General features: G+C 44.4%; 1 protein-coding gene across 3 annotated transcripts in view; it reads right to left on the minus strand.

The window, feature by feature from the left end:
- Positions 1-23,842, minus strand: part of olfml2ba (olfactomedin-like 2Ba) — a 96,292-nt gene that overhangs the window by 55,072 nt on the left and 17,378 nt on the right. For 2 of the 3 annotated variants that reach the window (XM_068037879.1, XM_068037876.1), the window contains exons 1-2: positions 9,895-10,384; positions 8,948-9,211 (exon numbers count right to left, since the gene is read on the minus strand). In XM_068037879.1, coding sequence (XP_067893980.1) covers positions 8,948-9,211; positions 9,895-10,083 — 453 coding nt within the window. In that variant the 5' untranslated portion in view covers positions 10,084-10,384. Of the gene's footprint in view, positions 1-8,947; positions 9,212-9,894; positions 10,385-23,842 lie in introns of those variants that run through there. The other variant, XM_068037877.1, reaches the window with a different exon arrangement.

A 23,842-nucleotide genomic window follows, 5' to 3' on the forward strand; every position in this document is an offset into this window, starting at 1 on the left:
AATCCTAACTGAATTTTGCTTCCTTCCCAGTTCAGGGGTGCTCTGATAACTGTAGCACCCATTATCACTGTCCCTGCAGAGATCAGCACAGACCTGGAACCTTCCTATTCTGTACGCTTCAGTTCCACAATGGGCAGCACATTTACAAACTGAGCCATTAAAGCAGCTGGATTTACACCAGTCCCAGGGAGACTGTTATGCTGAATTCCTAATATTAAAAAAAATTATCAGTCTGCTGTGATTCCCAAGCTAGAAAGTCTGGAAATGTATCCCACATAGGGAACATAGTTTGAATGTGGATTACACCACTGGGAGCAAATATTTTCCATTCAACCTGTTCCTTAACCTTTTAGTCCTCCACGAAATTGATAGAAATACTTTCAGAATGAATTTGAAGAGCTGTATAAAGGAAATATTGTGGGGCAGACTCTGATCCTTGAACAGCTCATCTTAGAAAATCTCACCATAAGAGTCGTCAGGTTGAAATTAAAGGCAATTTTGTGTTTTAGCCAATGCAGTACCTGTTGTGGCACAAACTTGTTCAATTTGGTTTTTATACGATCAAGTTTAGATTTATTAGGACTAAGGTTTCAAAGATGCAGTACTTAGCAGCAGAGGAAATGTTCATAGATCACCTATAATTGCACTTGCTCGTCTATATAAACAGTAAAGTGTTTTGCATGATGTGTTGTCATGGGGATACAGTCCTGTTTAAAGCTGCACGATCCTTTCATAAGCAGACTGAGAATTCTAGAGAAACTGCTCTTGCACCCAATGTGTAGGGCAGATTATGGCTTCAGAAGAGCTCTTGCAGCATGATGAGGCTCCAGGGACACCAACCTGCATTGTTTCCTTGAGTACTTTGGCCTGGTGCCTCACTAAGAAGCTGGAAACTATGGGAGTATGACCCCAAATCATGGATTTTATCTGATGTGTATTCCAGCTCCAAGATCTATACTTACTGAACCGATACCTCTCAAAAGAGGTCATAGGCAAGGTTGCCGAAGATCGCCAACCTGTTTGATTTCTTAATCAATGGTGGCATAATTGGGCTACCTCAGAGTCTTTGTTCAGGCGTTTCTGAAAGTATTGATGCATTTCAAAGCTGATAGTGTGTTGACAGACACACTGCATTCTGATGTCAAGCTTCAACAGTGCGCTAACCAGTGGGATGTGATTTTATGTCCACCTAATGTGCATGCTCAAGGTGGTATCTGGAAGGTATTGATTGATAGACATAAGGGGGATCTGTCCCACTTGTCTATTCCTGCAGTCCTGGTGGATATCAGCTTCAACCTGGACATAATCCCTTGGGGCCAGGCAGAGAAGGGCGAAAGACACTCTGAACTTTCTCCTCTTTCTTCAATGACAGCAAAGCCCCAATTTAGATTAAGCTTGTACGCCTAGACCATTTGTCTCCAGGCAATTCGCTTTCATGGTTCAGCACTCGTGGCAAGCAATGGGAGAGCACACCGAATTTTGTTAGCTAACTCTACCCCTCCCAAAAGAGGTTCCATCTTCCTATGTTGAGTATCTCCCCACCTATGCAATGTAACTGTTTCCCGTGTTATGTAAATCTCCCCTATATTAGGTAACTCTCCCACTCTTCCCCCGCCCCCCCAAATGTGAGATAACACTAATATTATGTAACTATCCTTCCTGTATTATGTAGCTCTTTTCCTTGTAAGGTAATTCTTGCCCATGTGTTAGTTAGTCCTTCACTAATTTAGGTAACTCTAAGCCCTATATTATTATGTAACTCTCACCCCACTGCCATCTTATGGAAGTCTTCCCCCATGTAAAGTAACTCCATCTCCCTCACTATATTATGTGATTATGGACATGTAATTGTTCCCCTATGTGTTTAGTAATTCTTCCCCTCCCCATATTAGATATCACCTCGATATTTGGTAACTCCCTGGTGTTAGGTCTACCCCACCCAGAGTTAGGCCAGTATCTCCTCTGGAGTTATGAACTCTTTCCACACTCCCCTGCTGTGTTGTGCAGTGGATACAGATATACTGCAGACATTCAAAAGGGAGCTGTACAGGTTCCTCTGAGTGGCCAAATGACTATTATCGGAGGAAGATATGTATCGGAGGACGTGTCACTGGGTCTCCTGGAACTTAAGAGTGTCTTCGAAGTTTGGAGAGGAGTTTCTCAGAGTTTTATTCCCCCTTAAATTGGCATCAGGTTTCTTTTCCCATTTTTGTGCCTCTCTGAGGAGATTGTGTAACAAGTTGGTGGAGTTGTTAGGTGGAATGTGGGTGGAGTTCATATGAGTTGCATGATAACCATATGGACCAGCCTTACTGAATCAGCTAGCCTTTTCCCTGTCCTTAGGGGACATATCTGTGACCATACAAAAACTATGTGTTATGCACTTTTCTCCCTGTGCTAAGTAACTAACCCCTCATGTTCAGTAACGCACCCACTATTTTTTTTTCCTTATTCGTTCATGGGATATGGACATCGCTGGCTAGGCCAGCATTTAATGCCCATCCCTAATTGCCCTTGAACTGAGTGCTTGCTAGGCCATTTCAGAGGGCATTTAAGAATCAACCACATTGCTGTGGGTCTGGAGTCACATGTAGGCCAGACCAGGTAAGGACAGCAGATTTCCTTCCCTAAAGGACATTATGTTAGATTGGTGGTGTTTACGTTGCACCACCACCTCCTGAAGTGCTGGTTTTGTGTCAACGGTTACCCCAGTGTAAACCTGCCCAAGTCACCAATGCAAGGAATGGGGGGGACGGAGGGAGAGCTAACTTGTACAGACAGTGTGCTTGCTTCTGCTGTCATGATCAAGATTGACCATGATATTTGAACTGCTTGTATTATTAGAAATATAACGTATTTGTATGTTGTATGTGGCCAACATCCCCAGCTTATACACACTACTGAGTCAGCGGCGCTTGAGATGGCTTGGCCATGTGTGCCGCATGGAAGATGGCAGGATCCCCAAAGACACATTGTACAGCGAGCTCGCCACTGGTATCAGACCCATCGGCTGTCCATGTCTCCGCTTTAAAGACGTCTGCAAACGCGACATGAAGTCCTGCGACATTGATCACAAGTCGTGGGAGTCAGTTGCCAGCGTTCGCCAGAGCTGGCGGGCAGCCATAAAGGCGGGGCTAAAGTGTGGCGAGTCGAAGAGACTTAGCAGTTGGCAGGAAAAAAGACAGAGGCGCAAGGAGAGAGCCAACTGTGTAACAGCCCCGACAAACAAATTTCTCTGCAGCACCTGTGGAAGAGCCTGTCACTCTAGAATTGGCCTTTATAGCCACTCCAGGCGCTGCTCCGCACACCACTGACCACCTCCAGGCACTTACCCATTGTCTCTCGAGATAAGGAGGCCAAAGAAGAAAAAGAAGAATTATTAGAAATAGTGAATGATTATTAATACCAGGGCATTTATAGCTACTGAATCCAGTGCAGCTCCTCACCATTGTGTCACTGAAGTAGCACAACTGGATCTGACTGAGGATACTTATCAATCATTAGACTGGTTGCAATTGAGATATAGTGGATTGCATAGCTTTGATTAGAAATATTTCTGGCAAGCTGCAAGCTGGCTCTATTACTACAGTGACGGCATGGTAGAGTGGTGAGCGCATGGAGGCTGTGATTACAGATGACCACACCTACTACATACTTGATATAGAGCATAAATTCCAGCCATATCAATACGCACAAAAATACTTGTCACCAGACTATGATGCATCCTCATCATATAACAGATGTTACGACCTGATCAGGACGGGGTCTCAGGCTTCACTCTTCCCCTTCTTTGCTTTGGCTGCAACAGGGTTTATCTTTTAAAACACAGTGATTTTAGTTGACCACCAGTGAGCCCTTTCTCACTGCACTCTCATTACAATTGCAAATGAATCAATCAGACAGGTTTTCTTAGGTTTAACATGAAAGATGTAAATTTATTAGCCGTATCACCCTAATCCCGTTAAAATTACTAAAGGTGCCACGCAACCACGCTCACATGCATACAAGAGACACGCACATACAAATAGATACAGAGGGGGAGAAAGAGTTGCGGGGGGCGGTTTGAAGTAGAGTTGGCAATAAATCGAATGCAGGTACTGTCTTTTGTGTCTTTGATGTAATGTCCTGGATTGAAGTTAAGGTCTGGGAGTCCTCGCAGGGGCCACGTGCACAATTCCAGATGTGTTTCTCTGGTACCAGAAGGCCAATGAGGGGCCTTGTCTGTAGTCTTGAAATGTTTGCTTTCTATGGGTCTCTGTATAAAAGCAGAATCCAACATGCCTAAAGACCCTGGATTCTCAGTCTGACTGAAAAAGGGAAGAACATGATGGATATAGGATGCAGCATCAAACATGAATAGGAGGGGCTTGGGATAGAGAGTAGAGAAACTGGGAGAGAGTTACCAACACAAGGACGAATTACTGAACAAGATGGGGTTGGAAGAGAGCATTACCTCACACAGTAAGAGAGTTACCATATATAAGGAAAGTTACTGAATACAAGGGGGAGGTGACACAACCTGGTTGAGTTGCCTTATTAAGGGAAAGGTGGAATAGCACAGGGGGAAATTACCCAATATAGGGGAAGAGCTATCTTACATTGGGAAGAGTTATGTAACACAGGGGGAGAAGTACCTTATATAAGGGAAGTTACCAATTATAGGGAGGAGGTGACCTAACATGGGGAAATGACCTAATACAGAAGAAGTATACCTGACCATATGGGACAATATGAAGTCTAAGCTGCCACTGTGCGTTCCCTGGGACTTTGCGGGAGAGAGAGAGATTTTTTCTTCTACCAGTCCAGTTGCAGTCTTTCCTTTTTGTGTGGCACAATTCAAAAAGCCCCAGTCTGGCCAGCAGGTAGGTCATGTGGCAATTTCTTTGTTTGAAATAGCAGCTTCTTGGAGGGTTGTTGGATTTCAAAGCTTTCCAGACACACTCGGTGGAGTTCTGACACTTACACAGTCAAAGGATGTTGATCATCACTGTTGCCCAGGCCAATCTTGTTAATTGAATTAAGGAGCACCCCCATTGTCTCTCCATTCATGTCTCTCAGAATGCAAATGTGCAACCATGTTCAGCTGCTCAGCTCAGCTTTTTTTTTAAACAAGTTATTTGCAATGTCCAGTAAAGAAGTTTCAAGTATTGTCCCATATGGTCAGGTATACTTCTTCTGTATTAGGTCATTTCCCCATGTTAGGTCACCTCCTCCCTATAATTGGTAACTTCCCTTATATAAGGTACTTCTCCCCTGTATTGCATAACTCTTCCCAATGTAAGATAGCTCTTCCCCTATATTTGGTAATTTCCCCCTGTGCTATTCCACCTTTCCCTTAATAAGGCAACTCTACCAGGTTGTGTCACCTCCCCCTTGTATTCAGTAACTTTCCTTATATATGGTAACTCTCTTACTGTGTGAGGTAATGCTCTCTTCCAACCCCATCTTGTTCAGTAATTTGTCCTTGTGTTGGTAACTCTCTCCCAGTTTCTCTACTCTCTATCCCAAGCCCCTCCTATTCATGTTTGATGCTGCATCCTATGTCCATCATGTTCTTCCATTTTTCAGTCAGACTGAGAATCCAGTGTCTTTAGGCATGTTGGATTCTGCTTTTATACAGAGACCCATAGAAAGCAAACATTTTCCCCCATTCCCACAGCCAAAGCCTTATCCCAGTGGTAGAATCATACACCCACATTTTTATGGATTTACGGTACTATTGGAATAAGGGAGCTGGACTTGTCCCATAGTGGAGACAACTTCACTCCTACAGGTGACTGCACCTTAAGCTTAGTCTCCACAAGCCTAAGGCTGTGTAGAATGAAGATGTATGTTTCTGACATACTGGGATTATTCGCAACATTATTCTACAGAGCTATGAAATAACTATATGATTATGTACATAATAATTATAGAGGGCAGCAGAGTACTGCAAGGGCAAGTTAATCATTATTACTCAGCTCCACACCAAAGCCAACATTGTCAGTGTCTAGGACTGTTTAACGTAAAGTTAAAGACCTCCACAAATAACTGAAATTCATGGGATGTCACACTGCATCGAATCAGTGTTCTTGCATCTTGTAAATGAAAAAGGAAATATTTGCATTTATATAGCACCTTTCATGATCACAGGATGTCCCAAAGCACTTTACAACCAATGAAGTATCTTTGAACTGCAGCCACTGTTATAATGTAGGAAATAGAGCAACCAATTTGCACACAGCAAGCTCCTGCAAACAGCAATGTGATAATTACCAGATAATCTGGTTTCGGGATGATTGAGGGATAAATATTGGCCAGGACACCAAGAATAATTCCAGTACTCTTTTTTGAAATAGTGCTGTGTGATCTTTTATGTCCACCTGAGAAGGCAGACAGGGCCTCAGTTTGAAGTCTCAACCGAAAGACGGAACCTCTCACAGTGCAGCACTCCCTCAGTACTGCGCTGGAGTGTCAGCTTTGATTTTTGTGCTCAAGTCCTGGAGTGGGCCTTAGAACCCACATCTTCTGACTCAGAGGTGAGAATGCTACCAACTGAGCCACAGCTGACACCAACATTCTAAAAACAGATGCTGCAGAATGGGGAAGGAGTTGGGTAAAAGGAATCAGTGGCTAACTGATTGGATAATAGTGATCTGTGAGGTCCATGTCACCAGTGGGATATGGTTCTGCATGGCACTCCTCTCTGCCTTGTATATTCCATCTGTCGCACAGTGCTACTAGCTAATCGTGAGCACTCAACTCCAGTGCACTCTACACTGTGCATGCAAGCAGCCGGGTACATAAACCTTCAAGAGGCATCGTCTGTGAAAAAGCACTGGCAAATCTTCAGTTGTTGGTTTACTAGAGATGCCAACCTTTCAGGATTGGCCTGGAGTCACCTGGAATTAAAGACTAATTTCCAGGACAGTGCTGCGAGCAAACCCGGGAGAAAAACCAGAAGGGTGTTAAAAATTGTGGGTTTTTAAAAAAATGTATTTGATCACCTTTGCTTATTAGTTATAACAATATCAAACATGGGAAAAAGGGCTGTTTGATTGACAGTCAAGAATCATCCGGGAAACAAAGGACAGAATCTTTTGGACTGATTCGCTGCCAGGACGGTGGGACCATTTGCAGCTGGCTTTTCCGAGGCTCTTTCACTGAGTGAAGACATTATCATCCAGTCTAGGGGTTCCCTGAACAATCGGAGGGCAGACAGGATGACGTGTCTATTCATTCAAAGGAGGATTTCTAATTAAAGGGACCACAACATAGGTTACAAGGGTTCACCAGCATCTGGATGTTTGAGGCTGCAGCAACCACAGGAATGGAGAGGAGACCTGCAAAAGCTGCTACCCGGGTCTCTTACTCTCAGCTGGATGTCCTGCTGTGGGATCTCAGGGGCTGCAGCGAGGTGAGCTCTCCCAAGGACAGGAGGAAGAGGAAATCCTCTCCAACGAAGAAGGCATGGATAGAAGTGGCCAGGGAAGTCAGCAGCTGATATGTGGCCCTTCCAACCTCAAGACAGTGCACCAAGAGGATCCAGGACCTCTGGAAGGCATGATAGGTGAGAGGCATAACACTTTCAGGTGCCAATTTTACACTCTGACTTTCACAGCGTTCTCCTGCACAGCACGCCTTTGAACAACACACCTTGCATCTCCAATCATTCCTCTCTCTGCAGGCACATATCCCCATCCAAACAGCAAACAGTCCCACTCACCCTCAGCCTATTGCCCTCACACCCATGCCTCAGAGTGACCCTTCACAAATGGTGTCTTCCCTTCTCTTGACACAAGCCATTGTGAACACTCCTACCTCTTGCTTTCTCTCCTTGCAGGAGAGAGCGCACTACCTGGCAGGAAGCAGAGACCTGGGCGGGGGAGTGGCCGTCCAGTGACCAGCGCCTTATCAGTCACTGGTCTTGTTCTAGGAGGTGCAGATGTCTCCCGCAACCAGCCATGAAAACCTGAGGCCCTGGCACTCAGACATATCAAGAGCTGATCCTCTGCCTGTAGACCCTGTGTTGTGGTCTCGCCTCCTTCCAGCTGGATCTCAGTGTCCATTCCCTCTGCCCTGTGAAGGGGCATGCAGCTGAGGAGAAGGCAGCTGGTGTTGCAGCTGCTGGTGCTCCTGCTGCTGTTGCTAGTGGTGTTGCTTCTCTTGTCCCTTATCAGAGAGCCAAGCTAGAGCTGCATAAGCTGCTGCCTTGCCATGTTGAAGGCTGGCAGCAAGGAAGTGCAGATGAAGGTGCATGAAGTGCCTTCCAAGAAGTTGTCAATCACCTGTCAAGCAGTGAAAGCACTCTGTGAGAGAAGAAGTGCTTTGAACAGCAGCCTCTCACCTGGCCGTGGCTGGAGCTCTTCAGTTTCACTGATCAAAGGTTTCCCAGCCTGTCAGTTTTACTGAAGAAGCTCTTCCTGCTGTGCACTCACCTTGGTGACCCTGGTGAGTTGCTGACTAGCTGGGAAACAGGTGACCTGGCAGTTAAACCCAGAATTGAGGATTAAAACAGTGCTTCATTGGCTTTTTAATTACTTTCCTCACAGATCCAAGGGGGGGGGGAGGGGGGTTCCCACACCTTTAATCCCACATCAGTAAAACCCGGAAGAGGGCAGGATGATATCTGGATTCCGGCCCAACACCACTTGCAAATCTGCCTCTCTTGCTTGGGAAAATTCCCCCCAAAATGGTCTATCGATTTTTCTGTTGGCAGGAAAAGGTGGTGCGCCAAGTATGGGTGTGTTAGGTGGCCAATGGTGGGGTGATCAGAGGTGATGACACCTCCATGAATATATCCAATCAGAGTTGGCAGCCCTATCATTTGCATACCATTGCCTATGATGGTGAAAGTCATTTTGGGTTCTGGGTTCCCCCACCCCCCACCCCCTTGACATTTGCCAAACACTTTTCCATGAAAACAGCCCCTTATGCTCAATGCAACATGTTAAGCCTTGGAACCAACCTTGAAACTGTTGCTTTCCGCTTCCTGCAGCTTCTGCAGTCTGATTTGCCCATCGCAGGGATTGAGAGCCGAGGGTGGGGCGAGGCAGGTACATTTACAGTGCGGTCCCGAGCTGATGGTCTCCACCGTGTACGAGTCGTCCGGCCTGGCGGTGCCTTCCTGAATCCGGTGGCAGGCGTTCCGGCCCAGCGGTGTGAGCACACACTTACAGCGGCAATCCGAGCCCTCAGACATGGCTTTCACTTTGTCGTAGTCACCTAGGAACTGGAGGCAAGTGAAGAGCAGGTCACAACACCAAGCATTGTTTTTTACTGTAAATCAGTAAACTTGCAGTCATTGCAGAGTAGAGTAATATGTAGAGGGCTGTGTAGAATCAATCTAAATAATGAGTGTACGGTTTTGGGAATGTTACATTTCTGTTCCATCTGTCTATAACATTTTTGGATACGAGTTTCTTCTAAAAAAAAAGCTGAAGCTTTCCTAAATCGAGTTCGCCTTGATGGGCAAGCTCCAGTCTCTGTTCCTGTACAACCAGATAATTCAGGAACTTGCAGATCAACATCTGCAGCTTTGAATTACAATACAAGGAGAAGTGTCAGGGTTCTAAGGGACGAGAGGTGCGCAGCTTTCTCCTAATAACAAGCCCAGTATCGGTAAGAATTTTCCCAGTTGGAATTACATTTAAAATGCAATAAAACCGGTGCGATGGCGCTGAATGAAAACTATAAATTAGAAATGTTTCTGCACACAAGCAGCAGGTTTGTTAGCATGAAATAAGTATCTGACGAACACATCATTTAACTCCTGAGGTAATCCAACAGATCAGACCCCCTGCTTCTTTCCCTGGTATTTTTTTTTACTAAGGTGCGGTCACTGTTATTAAAACGGATTGCAGTTGTTTTAGTTTTGTTTGCCCCCCTCTCTAACCAGTAAAGCGCTGCTTTTACCTCTGACAAGATGCTGCCCTGTCTCTCGGATTCAGTTACCGGTGTCCCGGCTTCAGCTTCATGCTTCGGTTCTTCCCAAACGCTTGGCATGGGTTTGGGATTTTTCCCGGTGATGTTGTGGATTCCGCTGGTTTCCGCCAGCCCTCTGCACAGAGCGAAGCCCAAGACGAAGACTGCTCCCCAAAGCATCTTAGCCACCGGCAGAGGGGAGCTTTCTGCACTCAGCCCTCGCCGAAGAGAAGTCTGGTCGAGTCGGTGGCAGGATTGTCGAATCTAGCTGGCAGCTGCCAGGAACTACAGAAAGCTCCCCCCCAAAATCGGCAAGATCAAGGCTGAGGCACAAAACTACAATACTCTAGAGAGTGGTTCAGTTCCTTCACAGAGAGATGAGGGACTAAGATAAACACGAGTTGTGCATATAATTCTGCATTGCCATACACAGCAAACCCCTATGTGGAGAGAGCACTCACTTGAAGTGTGCAGCTGAGCTGGGTATCTTGTAGCTTACAGCTGAATGATTGAATGGATTGAGGGAAGCTAGGAGGAGTTTTACTACCAATAGTCAGCGGGAACAGATAGAGGGGTGGGGGGTGGGAGGTTGGTCAGAGTGTAACAGCCTTGTGAATAAAATACAGGAACACAGAAGGGATAAATAAATCAAGTATTGTCTATATTCACATATAACGTGGAAAATGTGGAACTCATATATCTGAAGAAACTCAACCCCAGTCCAAATCTAGCAAGGAATCAGTAAAATGAGATGAGGAAAGTAAATTGAGACATATTTCCATATTCTTCAAGGTGGACGAACATATTTTGTGATGCAGAGTAATGGCTTTTAGTTCTATTGTTTTAAGTTCTGGTGTTTAAAATGTAAAAAGGATTCAATAGGATAAATAAAGAAACTGTTTCCTTTGATGAGGGAGCAAGAACAAGGGGACACAATCTTAAAAGTAGAGCTCGGCTATTCAGAAGGGAAATCAGAAGGCAACTTTTCACAAAGAGTAGTAGAAATCTGGAATTCTTTCCCCCAAATGGCTTTGGTGCTGAAATAATTGGAGCTTTCAAGAATACAATTGATAGGTTTTAATTTGGTAAGCATATCGAGGGATATAGAGCTAAGGCAGGTAAATGGAGATGAGTCATGATCTAATTCAAGGCGGAGAAGGCTCGAGGGGTTGTATGACCTACTGGTGAGAACGATGGATCCTCGGGTGAGTGCAGCCAGAGCAAAGTCCGTGGCACCACGGGTGGCTCAGATGCACAGGAGGCGAGGGAGAAGAGTGGAAGAGCAATAGGGGATTCGATAGTAAGGGGATCAGACAGGCATTTCTGTGGCAGTAAACGTGACTCCAGGATGGTGTGTTACCTCCCTGGTGCCAGGGCAAAGTATGTCCCGGAACGGCTGCAGGACATCCTTCTGAGGGAGGGTGAACAGCCAGAGGTCATGGTCCACATCGGTACCAATGACATAGGTAGGAAGAGGGATGAGGTCCTGAAAGCAGATTTTAGGAAGTTAGGAAGGAACTTAAAAAGCAGGACCTCCGAAGCAGTAATCTCAGGATTACTCCCAGTGCCATGTGCAAGTCAGCATAGGAATAGGCGGATTGAACATGTGGCTGGAGAATTGGCTTGGAGGGAGGGCATCAGATTTCTGAGGCATTGAGGCAACATCTGAGGTAGGTGGGACCTGTACAAGATGGACGGGCTGCACCTTAACAGGACTGGAAGTAACATCCAGGCAGGGAGATTTGCTGGTGTTGTTGAGGAGGGTTTAAACTAGCTTGTCAGGGGGATGGGAACCTGAGGGGTAGTTCAAATTAGAAGGAAATAAAGCTGGTAACAGGAGGTAGAGAAGTAACAAGTGACATTAGAAGGCAGGCAAAACAAAGGCGAGCATCAACTCGGCTTAGAATGCAGAATGTCAAGAAGACAAGGTTAAGGGCACTCTACCTGAATGCATGCAGCATTCACAACAAGGTAAATGATTTAAAGGCACAAATAGAGGTAAATGGGTATGATCTAATTGCCATAACAGAAACGTGGCTACAGGGTGACCAAGACTGGGAACTGAATATTCAAGGATATTCGACATTTAGGAAGGACAGGCAAAAAGGAAAAGGAGGTGGTGTTGCACTGGTAATAAGGGATGGGATCAATACATTAGTAAGGGAGGATCTCAGATCTGAAGAACAAAATGTGGAATCTGTTTGCATGGAGCTAAGAAACAGCAAGGGGCAGCAAACATTGGTAGGAGTTGTTTATAGGCCACAAAACAGTAGTGGTAGTGTGGGGCATGGTATTAATCAGGAGATTAGAGAAGCATGTAGCATGCGTAATACAGTAATCATGGGGGAATTCAATCTGCATATAGACTGGGTAAGCCTGATGAGCACTAATACTGTGGAGAACAAGTTTCTGGAGTGTGTTCGGGATGGTTTTCTAAAGCAGTACTTTGAGGAACCGACTAGAGAACAGGCTATTTTAGTTCTAGTATTATGTAATGAGAAAAGGCTAATTAATAATCCTGTTGCAAAAGAACCTTTAGGGATGAGTGACCATGATATGATAGAATTTTACATTATGTTTGAAAGTGAGGTAATTCAATCTGAAGCCAGGGTGTTAAATTTGAACAAAGGAAATTATGAAGGTATGAGAGGCAAATTGGCTGAGGTGGATTGGGAAAATACATTAAAAGGTATGACAGTACATAGGCAATGGGTAGTCTTTAAATACATATTACATAGTTTACAGCAACTATACATTCCTTCAAGGCAGAAAAATCCCAAAAGTAAAGGCAGTCAACTGTGGATAACTAAGGAAATTAAGGATTGTATAAGATTAAAAGAAAAGGCCTATAAAGTTGCCAGAAATAGTAGTAAACCTGAGGATTGGGAGGATTTTAGAATACAGCAAAGGAGGATTAAGAAACTGATAAAGAAAGGGAGAATAGAATATGAATGTAAGATAGCAGAAAATATAAAAACGGACTGTAAAACCTTCTACAGTTATGTAAAAAGGAAATGTTTGGCTAAGACAAATGTGGGTCCATTACAGGCACAGTCAGGAGAATTTATAATGGGGAATAGAGAAATGACAGAGAAACTAAACGATTACTTTGTGTCTGTCTTCGCTGCAGAAGATACAAGAAATCTTCCAGAATTAGAGATCCAAGGGATTAGGGAGAATGAGGAATTGAAGGAAATTAGTATTAGTAAGAAGGTTGTATTGGAGAAATTAATGGGGCTGAAGGTTGATAAGTCCCCAGGACCTGATATTCTACATCCCAGAGTGGTGAAAGAGGTAGCTATGGAGGTAATGGATGCATTGGTGATCATCTTCCAAAATTCTGTGGATTCTGGAATGGTTCCTGCAGATTGGAAGGTAGCAAATGTCACCCCACTATTTGAGAAGGGAGAGAGAGAGGAAACAGGGAACTGCAGACCTGTTAGCCTTACATCAGTCATTGGGAAAATGCTAGAATTTATTCTGAAGGATGTGATAAATGGACAATTGGATAATAATGATCTGATTGGGCTTGGTCAACAATAATTTATGAATAGGAAATCATGTTTGACGAACCTGTTGGAGTTTTTTGAGGATGTTACTAACAGAATTAATGAAGGGGAATTGGTGGATGTGGTATACTTGGTTTTCAGAAAGCTTTTGATAAAGTCCCCCACAGGTTGGTTTGCAAAATTAAAGCATATGGGATAGGAGGTAATATATTGGCACGGATTAAGGATTGGTTAACAGGCAGAAAGCAGAGAGTAGGAATAAACAGGTCATTCTTGCGTTGGCAGCCTGTGACTAGTGGGGTACCGCAAAGATCAGTGCTTGGTCCCCAGCTATTCACAATCTATATTAATGATTTAGATGTGGGGATTAAATGTAATGTTTCTAAGTTTGCAGATAACACAAAACTAGGTGGAAATGTGAGTTGTGAGAGGATGCAAAGATGCTTCAAGGGGATTTGGAGAGGCTAAATGAGTGGGCAAATATTTGGCAGATGAAATACAATGTGGAGAAATGTGAGGTGAACCACTTCGGTAGAAAAATCAGAAATACAGAGTATTTCCTAACTGGTGAGAGGTTGGGAAGTGTTGAATTTCAAAGGGACTTGGGTGTCATTGTTCATGAGTCACTGAAAGCTAACATGCAGTTACAGCAAGCAGTTAAGAGGGCAAATGCTATGTTGGTCGTCATTACAAGAGTTTTTGAGTATAGGAGTAAAGATGTCTTGCTGGAATTATATAGAGCCTTGGTGAGACTGCACCTGGAGTATTATGTGCAGTTGTGGTCTCCTTATCTAAGGAACGATATACTTGCCATTGAGGGAGTGCAGCGAAGGTTCACCAAACTAATTCCTGGGATGGAGGCATTGTTCTATGAGGAAAGATTAAACAGATTGAGTCTATATTCTCTGAAGTTCAGAAGAATGAGAGGTGATCTCATTGAAGCATACAAAATTCTTAACAGGGCTTGACAGGGTTGATGAGGGAAGGATGATTCCCCTGGTTGAGGAGTCTAGAACCAGGGGACACAGTCTCAGAATAAGGGGCAGGCCATTTAGGACTGAGATGAGGAACTTCTTCACTCAGAGAGTGGTGAATCTTTGGAATTCTCTGTTCCCGAGGGCTGTGGAGGCTCAGCCATTGAGTCTGTTCAAGACAGAGATTGATGGATTTCTACGTATTACAAACATCAAAGGTTACAGGGATAGCGCAAGAAAATGGTGTTGAAGTAGATGATCAGCCACGATCTCATTGAATGGCGGAGCGGACTCGAAGGGCTGAATGGCCTACTCCTGCTCTTATTTCTTATGTTCTTATTCTACAGCAGGGTTCATCCCTTCTGGCTGCTAGATTTCTCCCAGGGCCTTTAGCTGGAAAAGCTGTTTGGTGATGCTGCTTTCTGGATGTCGTCTCTGTCTTTGAGGGCTGCCCTTTTAAGGTAAAAGGTTTGTCATAGCACCTTCTGGTAGGAGACAATTTGGTCCCCCCCCCCAATAGTGATCACACAATGGCCCATGACATGGCTACTTCACACCTTCTTCGTTTCAGAAGAACCCATTCAACTCTAAAGGGTCCCTTGATGGATTCAGGATGAGAATAATCTGGTTATGATGTTTCCACTTCACACTTCCTTTGCTTCAGAAGAACCCACTCAATTCGGGAATATTTCGGGATGGGTGTAGGATGGGTGCAATAGACACCTCTGAGCTTTGAAGATTTTCCTTTGTCTCTGTCAGACAGTTTGAATATACAAAGGCCAAGTCTTTTAACCTTTGGCAGTCATTTTGGAACACTGTTCACTTTTTGAAAGAAAGGCCCTTCTAAAAAAAAAAACGAAGTCAATTTTTCTAACTCTTCAGTTTTAGTCCATAATTTTTTCATTGTCACACTTCTTATACACAGGACAAATAATTTAGGTGAAAATGGTACTTTAAATCATTCAGATATATGTCGAATATATGTCTCCAAACAACATGAAAAGGAGTAGCTGTATTTGCTTTAGTGTCTTATCAAGTCATCAAAGATCTCAGAAGTCCTTCAAACAAGAAAGTACATTGTAATTAAAACTAGTTTCTGAATGCAAATTACAAGAAATGGTACACAGTTGAATTGTCTTCATATAAAGCAGGTCAGCACTAAAATATTTTCTCAGAATCATATCAAACAGAATGGAATGTTCAGTTAAAATGTGTTGGGGGCAGAGATTTCCAGGACAAGTTGAGTCTTCTATCCTAGTAATACTGTCAGGAAATGGCATAGAATGGAATCTGGAGATGGAGAGATTATTGCTCTGAGGCTGCTATTGAACATTTCCTCCAGGTCAATGATGGAGTGAGACCCAGAGGGGACAGGGAACAGGGCTGTTGATCACCCACTTACCTGGGGAGTGGTGAATTATTCATTAAGGTCTGGAAAGGAAGAAAATGGAAATAACTCGCCATATCATCAAAAAGAGGATAAAAGATCCTCCCATAATTGAGTAGCTGCCTGCTGCCACTGCTATTGCACTGGCTCACATAGATTAGGAAGGTTCTCAGTCTCTGTTGAGATAGCTGCTCTTAGTTGATGCAGCAGTTGGGGAGTTACTATTAGCCTGGGCCAAGGAAGAGGTAGTATCAGTCAATCAATCAATTGCTATTCAGCTGTTCCTTGCCTCTGCGCAGTGACCAGGCTTGCAGGGTAGCAGCTATTTGCAGGTGACCCTGGAACAACAGCCCAGTGAGAAACAGCTTCTTAGAACAGGAGGAGAGAAAATTGAAAGAAGAAAATAAACACCTGTTTTTTGACCTTGGTTCCCAAAGCTATCCACCACTGCGATTTTCCTTGCGTCAAGTCTGAGTCAGTTGGACATTAATTGATAGAGATTGATTGTTATGATCAGTCAATAACTCCATTATCATTGTATCATGCATCTACCAGGATGGTAGAAGATGAACAAGATTGACTTTAGTTTTTTTTCTCGTCTAGCAATTCCAATACTATATAACACAAGACAAGTTGAAGAGCTCAACTCTAATGGCATCATCATGGGTCAGTTGGTACATCTCTGACTCCTGGGGAGGAGAATTATACACAAGCCTGGTACAGTCCTTATTCAACCTCTCTTTACTCCAACATTAGAAACAACTGGGAGCTGCCAAATTAAATGCTTCACTTTGGTTTTATATTCTCTCATGGAGAGGGGTGAGATTTCAAGTCAATATATTGTTACGACCAGGCGAGAAAGGTGTCTAGGGGTCTGTTACTATCTTCTCCTGGTCTTATGGTAACAGGTTTAATTTTAAACACACTGTGTTTTGAGCTCCGCCTTTGTGAATTCTTGTTCACAGCTTTCCAATTATAAGGCAAAGAAATGAACACAAACAGGCTTTCTTTGGTTTAAAGAAGAAAAGTGAAATTTATTAAACTTACTTATATACGGTTCACGCCTACGGATATATGACGCGCCCACGCTAGCATGCACACGCGATATACACATGCAGATAGGGACAGTAAAGAGAAGAAAAGATAAAGTGGAACAGTTTGAGGCAATATCTTGTTACTGTACTTCGCTCAAGGTATAGTCCTTTTGTAGGTAATCCTTGTGTTTCGTTGGGGCTCCTCTACATTGGGGAGACCAAACACAGATTAGGTGACTGCTTTGCGGAACACCTCTGCTCAGTCTGTAAGCATGACTCCGAGCTTCCGGTTGCTGGCCACTTCAACACCCACCCCCCCCCCCCCCCCCCCCCCGCCCGCTGCTCTCATACTCAATGCTCACATCTCTGTCCTGGGATTGCTCCAGTGTTCCAGCAAACATCAAACGCAAGCTTGACGAACAGCACCTCATTTACCGATTCGGCAGGCTGTAGCGTGAACATTGAGTTCAATAATTTCAGAGAATGACGGGCCCCCCTTTTTATTTTTAGTTATTTTTTTCTTTTTTATTTGTTTGTTTTATTTGAGTTTGTTTAGTTTGTTTCTACTGTGCCTGCCCTCTGTTTTTTTAATGTTTGTGCTTGGGGCCGGGGCTGTTCATTTTACTGTCAATTCACACCCTCTCTGTACTAATGCATTGTCTTTCAGCACACCATTAACATACCGTTTGCCTTTGCTCCATGACCTTCTGGTTAGTTATTCTCTGTGACCCTGTCCTATCAACACCTTCTCTTTTGTTATCTCTTGCCCCACCCCTGTTTTACTTGCTTAAAACCTTTTACATTTCTAATATTTGTCAGTTCTGATGAAGGGTCACTGACCTGAAACGTTAACTCTGCTTCTCTCTCCACAGATGCTGCCAGACCTGCTGAGTATTTCCAGCATTTTTTGTTTCTATTTCAGATTTCCAGCTTCTGCAGTATTTTGCTTTTATTTTGGTCTTTCATATACTGGTATGTACAGCCACTGTAGTCTCATGGGCCCTTCTTAATATTTCTCCCCGGAACCGCTGGCACTACTAACTGGTGAACTACTGTCCACTCCTTGCTCTCAGGTCTGTGAGGAGAACTCCATTTCCTGATCAGTACCTCGTTCTTTAAATAGTAGGAATCAGGGACTCCCTCTGCTTCACTTTCAAACTGGGCAGCCTGCTCTAACTCTCGCAATACTGGGTCGGCTTGCTAAGCCTCATTTAGGGAAAATCCATTTAATTCATACCTTGGGTCTCCTAACTTTCCAAGGAAAGTCTTGGACAGGCAGACTTCATAGTCATCTGCCTGCAGTGCCAATTCAGTCTCCTCTGGGGGAGCTGGTTTGATCATGGCCTGACCCACTACACATTCAGGGACTCTGCAGGGGACCGTCTGCTGCTGCTGCCCTGTCTCTCTGACCTCCTGCGGTCTTCTTTTCACTACTGGGGGGTTACCACCTTCAACCCGCCAGATCATTACCTAGGAGCAGATCAATCCCATCCACAGGCAAACTTGGGACAATCCCTGCAGTCACCGGTCCCGAAACTAGGTTGCACTCCAGGTGCACCTGGTGTACAGGTAAAGGCATACACTGCCCTCCAATACCATTCCCCATCATTTTGGTGTTTACTGCACTCTCTGGGGGAAAGATCAGGCCTTTTCCCAGTAAAACGGATCAGATGGCCTCTGTGTCCCTGAGAATCACTATGGGCTTGCTTGCCCTACTCAAGGGATATGGGGTTACTTTCCCTTCAAACACAAAACCCTGATAGGACTCACTCTGACTGCAATTAAAGCCACAGCTTGTTCTGCTGTGTTTTCCATCAGGTCGCCGTTGTCACTGAGCGGGTGTTCCCTGATTAACCCTACCGGTTTTCTCTTTAGTTTCCAGCAGTCAGCTTTTAAATGTCCTGCCTAATGACAAAGGAAGCACACAGGTCTCTGGGTCTCACTCTTGTTCATAGCACCTTCCTTTTTGGCTGGTGGAGGGCTGTGTCTCCTACTTTCCTTTCTCTTCCAGGACTGCCTGGGCAAATATCACCTGCCCACCCTTTGTCCTTTTCGGATTTACCATCCCATCATTCTGCTCTCAATGATCAGCAAATTAATGAAAGGTGTTATCAACAGGGCTATCAAGTGGCACTTGCTCACCAATAACCTGCTCACTGATGCTCAGTTTGGGTTCTGCCAGGACCATTCAGTTCCAGACCTTATTACAGCCTTGCTCCAAAGATGGACAAAACAGCTGAATTCCAGAGGTGAGATGAGAGTGACTGCTCTTGATATCAAGACAGTATTTGACCAAGTGTGGCATCAAGAAGCCCCAGTAAAATCGGGGTCAGTTGGAATCAGGAGAAAATCTCTCCACTGACTGGTGTCAACTGAGCACAAAGGAAGATTGTTGTGGTTGTTGGAGGCCAATCATCTCAGCCCCAGGACATTGCTTCAGGAGTTCCTCAGGACAATGTCCGAGGTCCAACCAACTTCAGCTGCTACACCTTACCATACCTCCATCATAAAGTCAGAAGTGGGGTGTTGTTGATTGCACAGTGTTTAGCTCTATTCACAACTCCATGGATAATGAAACAGTCCATGCCTGCATATAGCAAGACCTGGACAACATTCAGGCTTAGAGTGATAAGTTGCAAGTAACATCCGCATCATACCAAGTGCCAGGCAATGACTGTCTCCAACAAGAGAGAATCTACTCATCTCCCCTTGACATTCAACGACATTACGTCACTGAATTCCTCACCATCAACATCCAGGGAGTCACCTTTGAACAGAAACTTAACTAGACCAGCCACATCAGTCCTGTGGCTACATGAGTAGATCAGAGGCTGGGAATTCTGCTGTGAGTAACTCACCTCCTCACTCCCCAAAGCCTGTCCACCATCTACAAGGCACAAGTCAGGAGTGTGATGGAATACTCAACACCATCCAGGACATAGCAGCCCGCTTGATCAGCACCCATGCACCATCTTAAACATTCACTCCCTCCACCACCAATGCACAATGGCAGCAGTGTGCACCATCTACAAGATGTACTGCAGCAACTCACCCAGCCTCCTTTGACAGCATCTTCCAAACCAGCGACCTCTACCACTTAGAAGAACAAGGGAAGCAAACACAGGGAACACCACCACCTGCAAATTCCCCTCCACATCTCACACCATCCAGACTTGGAACTATATCACTGTTCATTCATTTTCGCTGGGTTAAAATCCTGGAACTCCCCCCTCTAACAGCATTGTGGGTGTACCTATACCAAATGGACTGCAGCGGTTCAAGAAGACAATTCACCACCATCTTCTCAAGGGCAATTAGGAATGAGCAATAAATGCTGGCCCTGCCAGTGACACTCACATCCCATGAATGAATAGAAAAAAGTCATGTCTCGTGGGTTAAATTCGGTATGACGAAGAAGCAAGTTGAAATGCAGTGAAGATTTTCTTAAAGATCGGTGAGAATCTCAGTACCCTTTGGTAGCAAGCTGCAGAATAAAAATACTTGATACCAGATGATGATTATGTCTCTAGCCTAGCTGGATGTGAGTTCTCAGCTGTACCTCTGTGGGGATCTATGGTGTGAAGGCCAGGAATGCTCCCATCTAATACGGAACTACTCCCTTCTCTCGTCTTACACTCTCACTCTGACCCCACCTAATACTTTGCTATTTCCTACTTTAGTGCAATCTGTCTCTTCTAGTTCTCTGTGCACCTTGGTGTTTCTCTCTTGTATTATCTCCTGATTACCACATCCCTGCCAAGTTAGTTCAAACCCTCCCCAAGAGCACTAGCAAATCGCCCGGCAAGGAAATTTGTCCCAGCTGTGTTCGGATGCAACCCATCCAGCCTGTTCAGGTCCCATCTTCTCCAGAACTGGTCCAGTGCCCCAGGAATAGAAAGCCCTCCCTCTGCTCTATCCTCCTATTTCTATACTTACTTGCGCGTGGTAATGAGAGTAATTGGAGATTGCTACTTTTTGAGGACCTGCTTGTTAATTTCTCACCTACCTCACTAAACTCACTTAGGGCAGCACAGTGGCGCAGTGGTTAGCACCGCAGCCTCACAGCGCCAGGGACCCGGGTTCAATTCCGGGTACTGCCTGTGTGGAGTTTGCAAGTTCTCCCTGTGTCTGCGTGGGTTTTCTCCGGGTGCTCCGGTTTCCTCCCACAAGCCAAAAGACTTACAGGTTGATAGGTAAATTGGCCATTATAAATTGTTACTAGTATAGGTAGGTGGTAGGGAAATATAGGGACAGGTGGGGATGTTTGGTAGGAATATGGGATTAGTGTAGGATTAGTATAAATGGGTGGTTGATGTTCGGCACAGACTCGGTGGGCCGAAGGGCCTGTTTCAGTGCTGTATCTCTAATCTAATCTAATCTAAACCCTTTCTGCAGGACCAAATCCCTCTTCCTAACTATGTCATTGGTACCAATGTGGACCGTGAGTGCTGGCTGTTCACCCTCCCCCCTCATGGTTCTCTGCAGCTGTTCAGTGAAATCCTTGACCCTGGCACTAGGGAGGCAACATACCATCCTGGATTCACGTCCGCGGCTACAAAATGCCTGTTTGTTCCCCTGACTATCAAATCTCCTATCACTATCGCTCTTCCAATCTTCCTTGTCCACTGTGCCCCCACCCCCTGCCCCACCGTGCAGCTGAACCACCCGTGGTGCCATGGCCTTGACTCTGGCTGCACTCCCCAGATGAACCATCACCTTCCTCAGTATTCAGAACTGAATACCTGTTGGAGAGTGAGACACATTCGGCATCTCCTGCACTACCTGCCTGTTTCTTCTTGACTGTCTGGTGGTCACCCATTCCCTTTCTCCCTACCTACTCATAAGCTGCGGGGTGACCAGATCTATAAATGTGCTATCCACAAAGCACTCATCCTCATGGACGCACCACAGTGACGCCAGCTGATGCTCAAGTTCCGAAATTCGGAGCTCAAGCTGCTGCAACATACGAACATACATACTAACGAATTAGGAGCAGCAGTAGGCCACTCGGCCCCTCGAGCCTGCTCCACCATTCAACAAAATCATGGCTGATCTGATTGTAACCTCAACTCCACATTCCCGCTTACCCCCAATAACCTTTCACTCCTTTGCTTATCAAGAATCTATCGCTGCCTTAACAATATTCAAAGACCTTCCACCACCTTTTGAGGAAGGAAATTCCAAAGACTCAAGACCCTCTGAGAAAAAAAATTCTCCTCATTTCTGTCTTAAATGGGTGACTGCTTATTTTTAAACAGTGACTCCTAGTTCTAGATTCTCCTACAAGAGGAAACATCCTTTCCACATCCATCCTGTCAAGACCCATTTGAATCTTACATGTTTCAATCAAGTCGCCTCTTACTCTTCTAAACTCCAGCGGATACATGCCTTGCCTCTCCAAGCTTTGCTCATAAGACAACTGCCCATTCCAAGTATTAGTCTAGTAAACCTTCTCTGAACTTCTTCCAATGCATTTACATCCTTCCTTAAATAAGGAGACTAATACTGTACACAGTACTCCAGATGTGCTTTCAACACTGCCCTGTATAACTGAAGGACAACCTCCCTACTTTTGTATTCAATTCCCCTTGCAATAAACAATAACATTCTATTACCTTTCCTAATTACTTGCTGTACCTGAATACTAACCTTTTGCAATTCTTGCACTAGGACACCCAGATCCCTCTGCATCTCAGAGCTCTTCAATCTCTCACCATTTTGATAATATGCTTTTTTATTCTTACTGCCAAAATGGACAATTTCACATTTTCCCACGTTATACTTCATTTGCCATATCTTTGCCCACTCACTTAGCCTATCTATCTCCCTTTGTAGTATCCTTATGTCCTCTTCACAGCTTACTTTCTTACCTATCTTTGTGTCATCAGCAAATTTAGCAACCATACCTTCGGTCCCTTCATCTAAGTCATTTGTATAAATTGTAAAAAGTTGAGGCCCCAGCACTGATCGCTGCGGCACACCACTCGTTACATCTTGCCAACCAGAAAATGACCCATTTATGCCTACTCTCTGTTTGCTGTTAGCTAGCCAATCTTCTATCTATGCCAAAATGTTACCCCATACACCAAGAGCTTCTATTTTCCATAATAACCTTTGATGTGGCACCTTATCAAATGCCTTCTAGAAATCTAAGTATAGTACATCCACTGGTTCTCCTTTATCCACAGCACATGTTACTTCTTCGAAGAACTCCAATAAATTGGTTGATTTCCTTTTCACAAAACCATGTTGACTCCGCCTGATTACCTTGAATTTTTCTCCGCCTGATTACCTTGAATTTTTCTAAGTGTCCTGCTGTAATGTCTTTACTAATAGCTTCTAGCATTTTCCCTATGACCGATATTAAGCTAATTGGCCTGCAGTTTCCTGCTTTCTGTCACCCTCCCATTTTGAATAAAGGAGTTACATTGGCTATTTTCTAATCTTAATGGAACCTTCCCCGAATCTAGGGAATTCTGGAAAGTTAGACCCAATGCATCAACCATCTCACGAGCCAATTCCTTTGAGACCCTAGGATGAAGTCCATCAGGACCCGGGGACGTCAGCCTGCAGCTCCAACAGTTTGCTCAGTACTACTTCCCTGGTGATTGTAATTTTTTTGAATTCCTCCCTCCCTTCAATTTCCTGATTTACAGCTATTTCTGGGATGTTACTTGTATCCTCTATGGTGAAGACTGATGCAAAATACCTGTTTAATTCATCTGCCATCTCCTTATTTTCCCCAGACTCACTTTCTATAGGACCAATGCTCACTATGTTAACTCTTTTCTTTTTTAAATATCTTACTATCTGCATTTATATTTCTAGCCAGCTTTCTCTCATACTGTAATTTTTCTCTCCTTATTAATCTTTTAGTCATTCTTTGCTGTTTTTATATTCTGTCCAATCTTCTGACCTGCCACCCATCTTTGCTTAATTATATGCTTTTTCTTTAACTTTGATACTATCTTTAACTTTTTTAGTTAACCACGGATGGTGGGTCCTCCCCTTGGAATTTTTCTTTCTCGTTAGAAT

Source organism: Heterodontus francisci, chromosome 8, assembly GCF_036365525.1.
Source record: "Heterodontus francisci isolate sHetFra1 chromosome 8, sHetFra1.hap1, whole genome shotgun sequence".
Classification (NCBI taxonomy): domain Eukaryota; kingdom Metazoa; phylum Chordata; class Chondrichthyes; order Heterodontiformes; family Heterodontidae; genus Heterodontus; species Heterodontus francisci.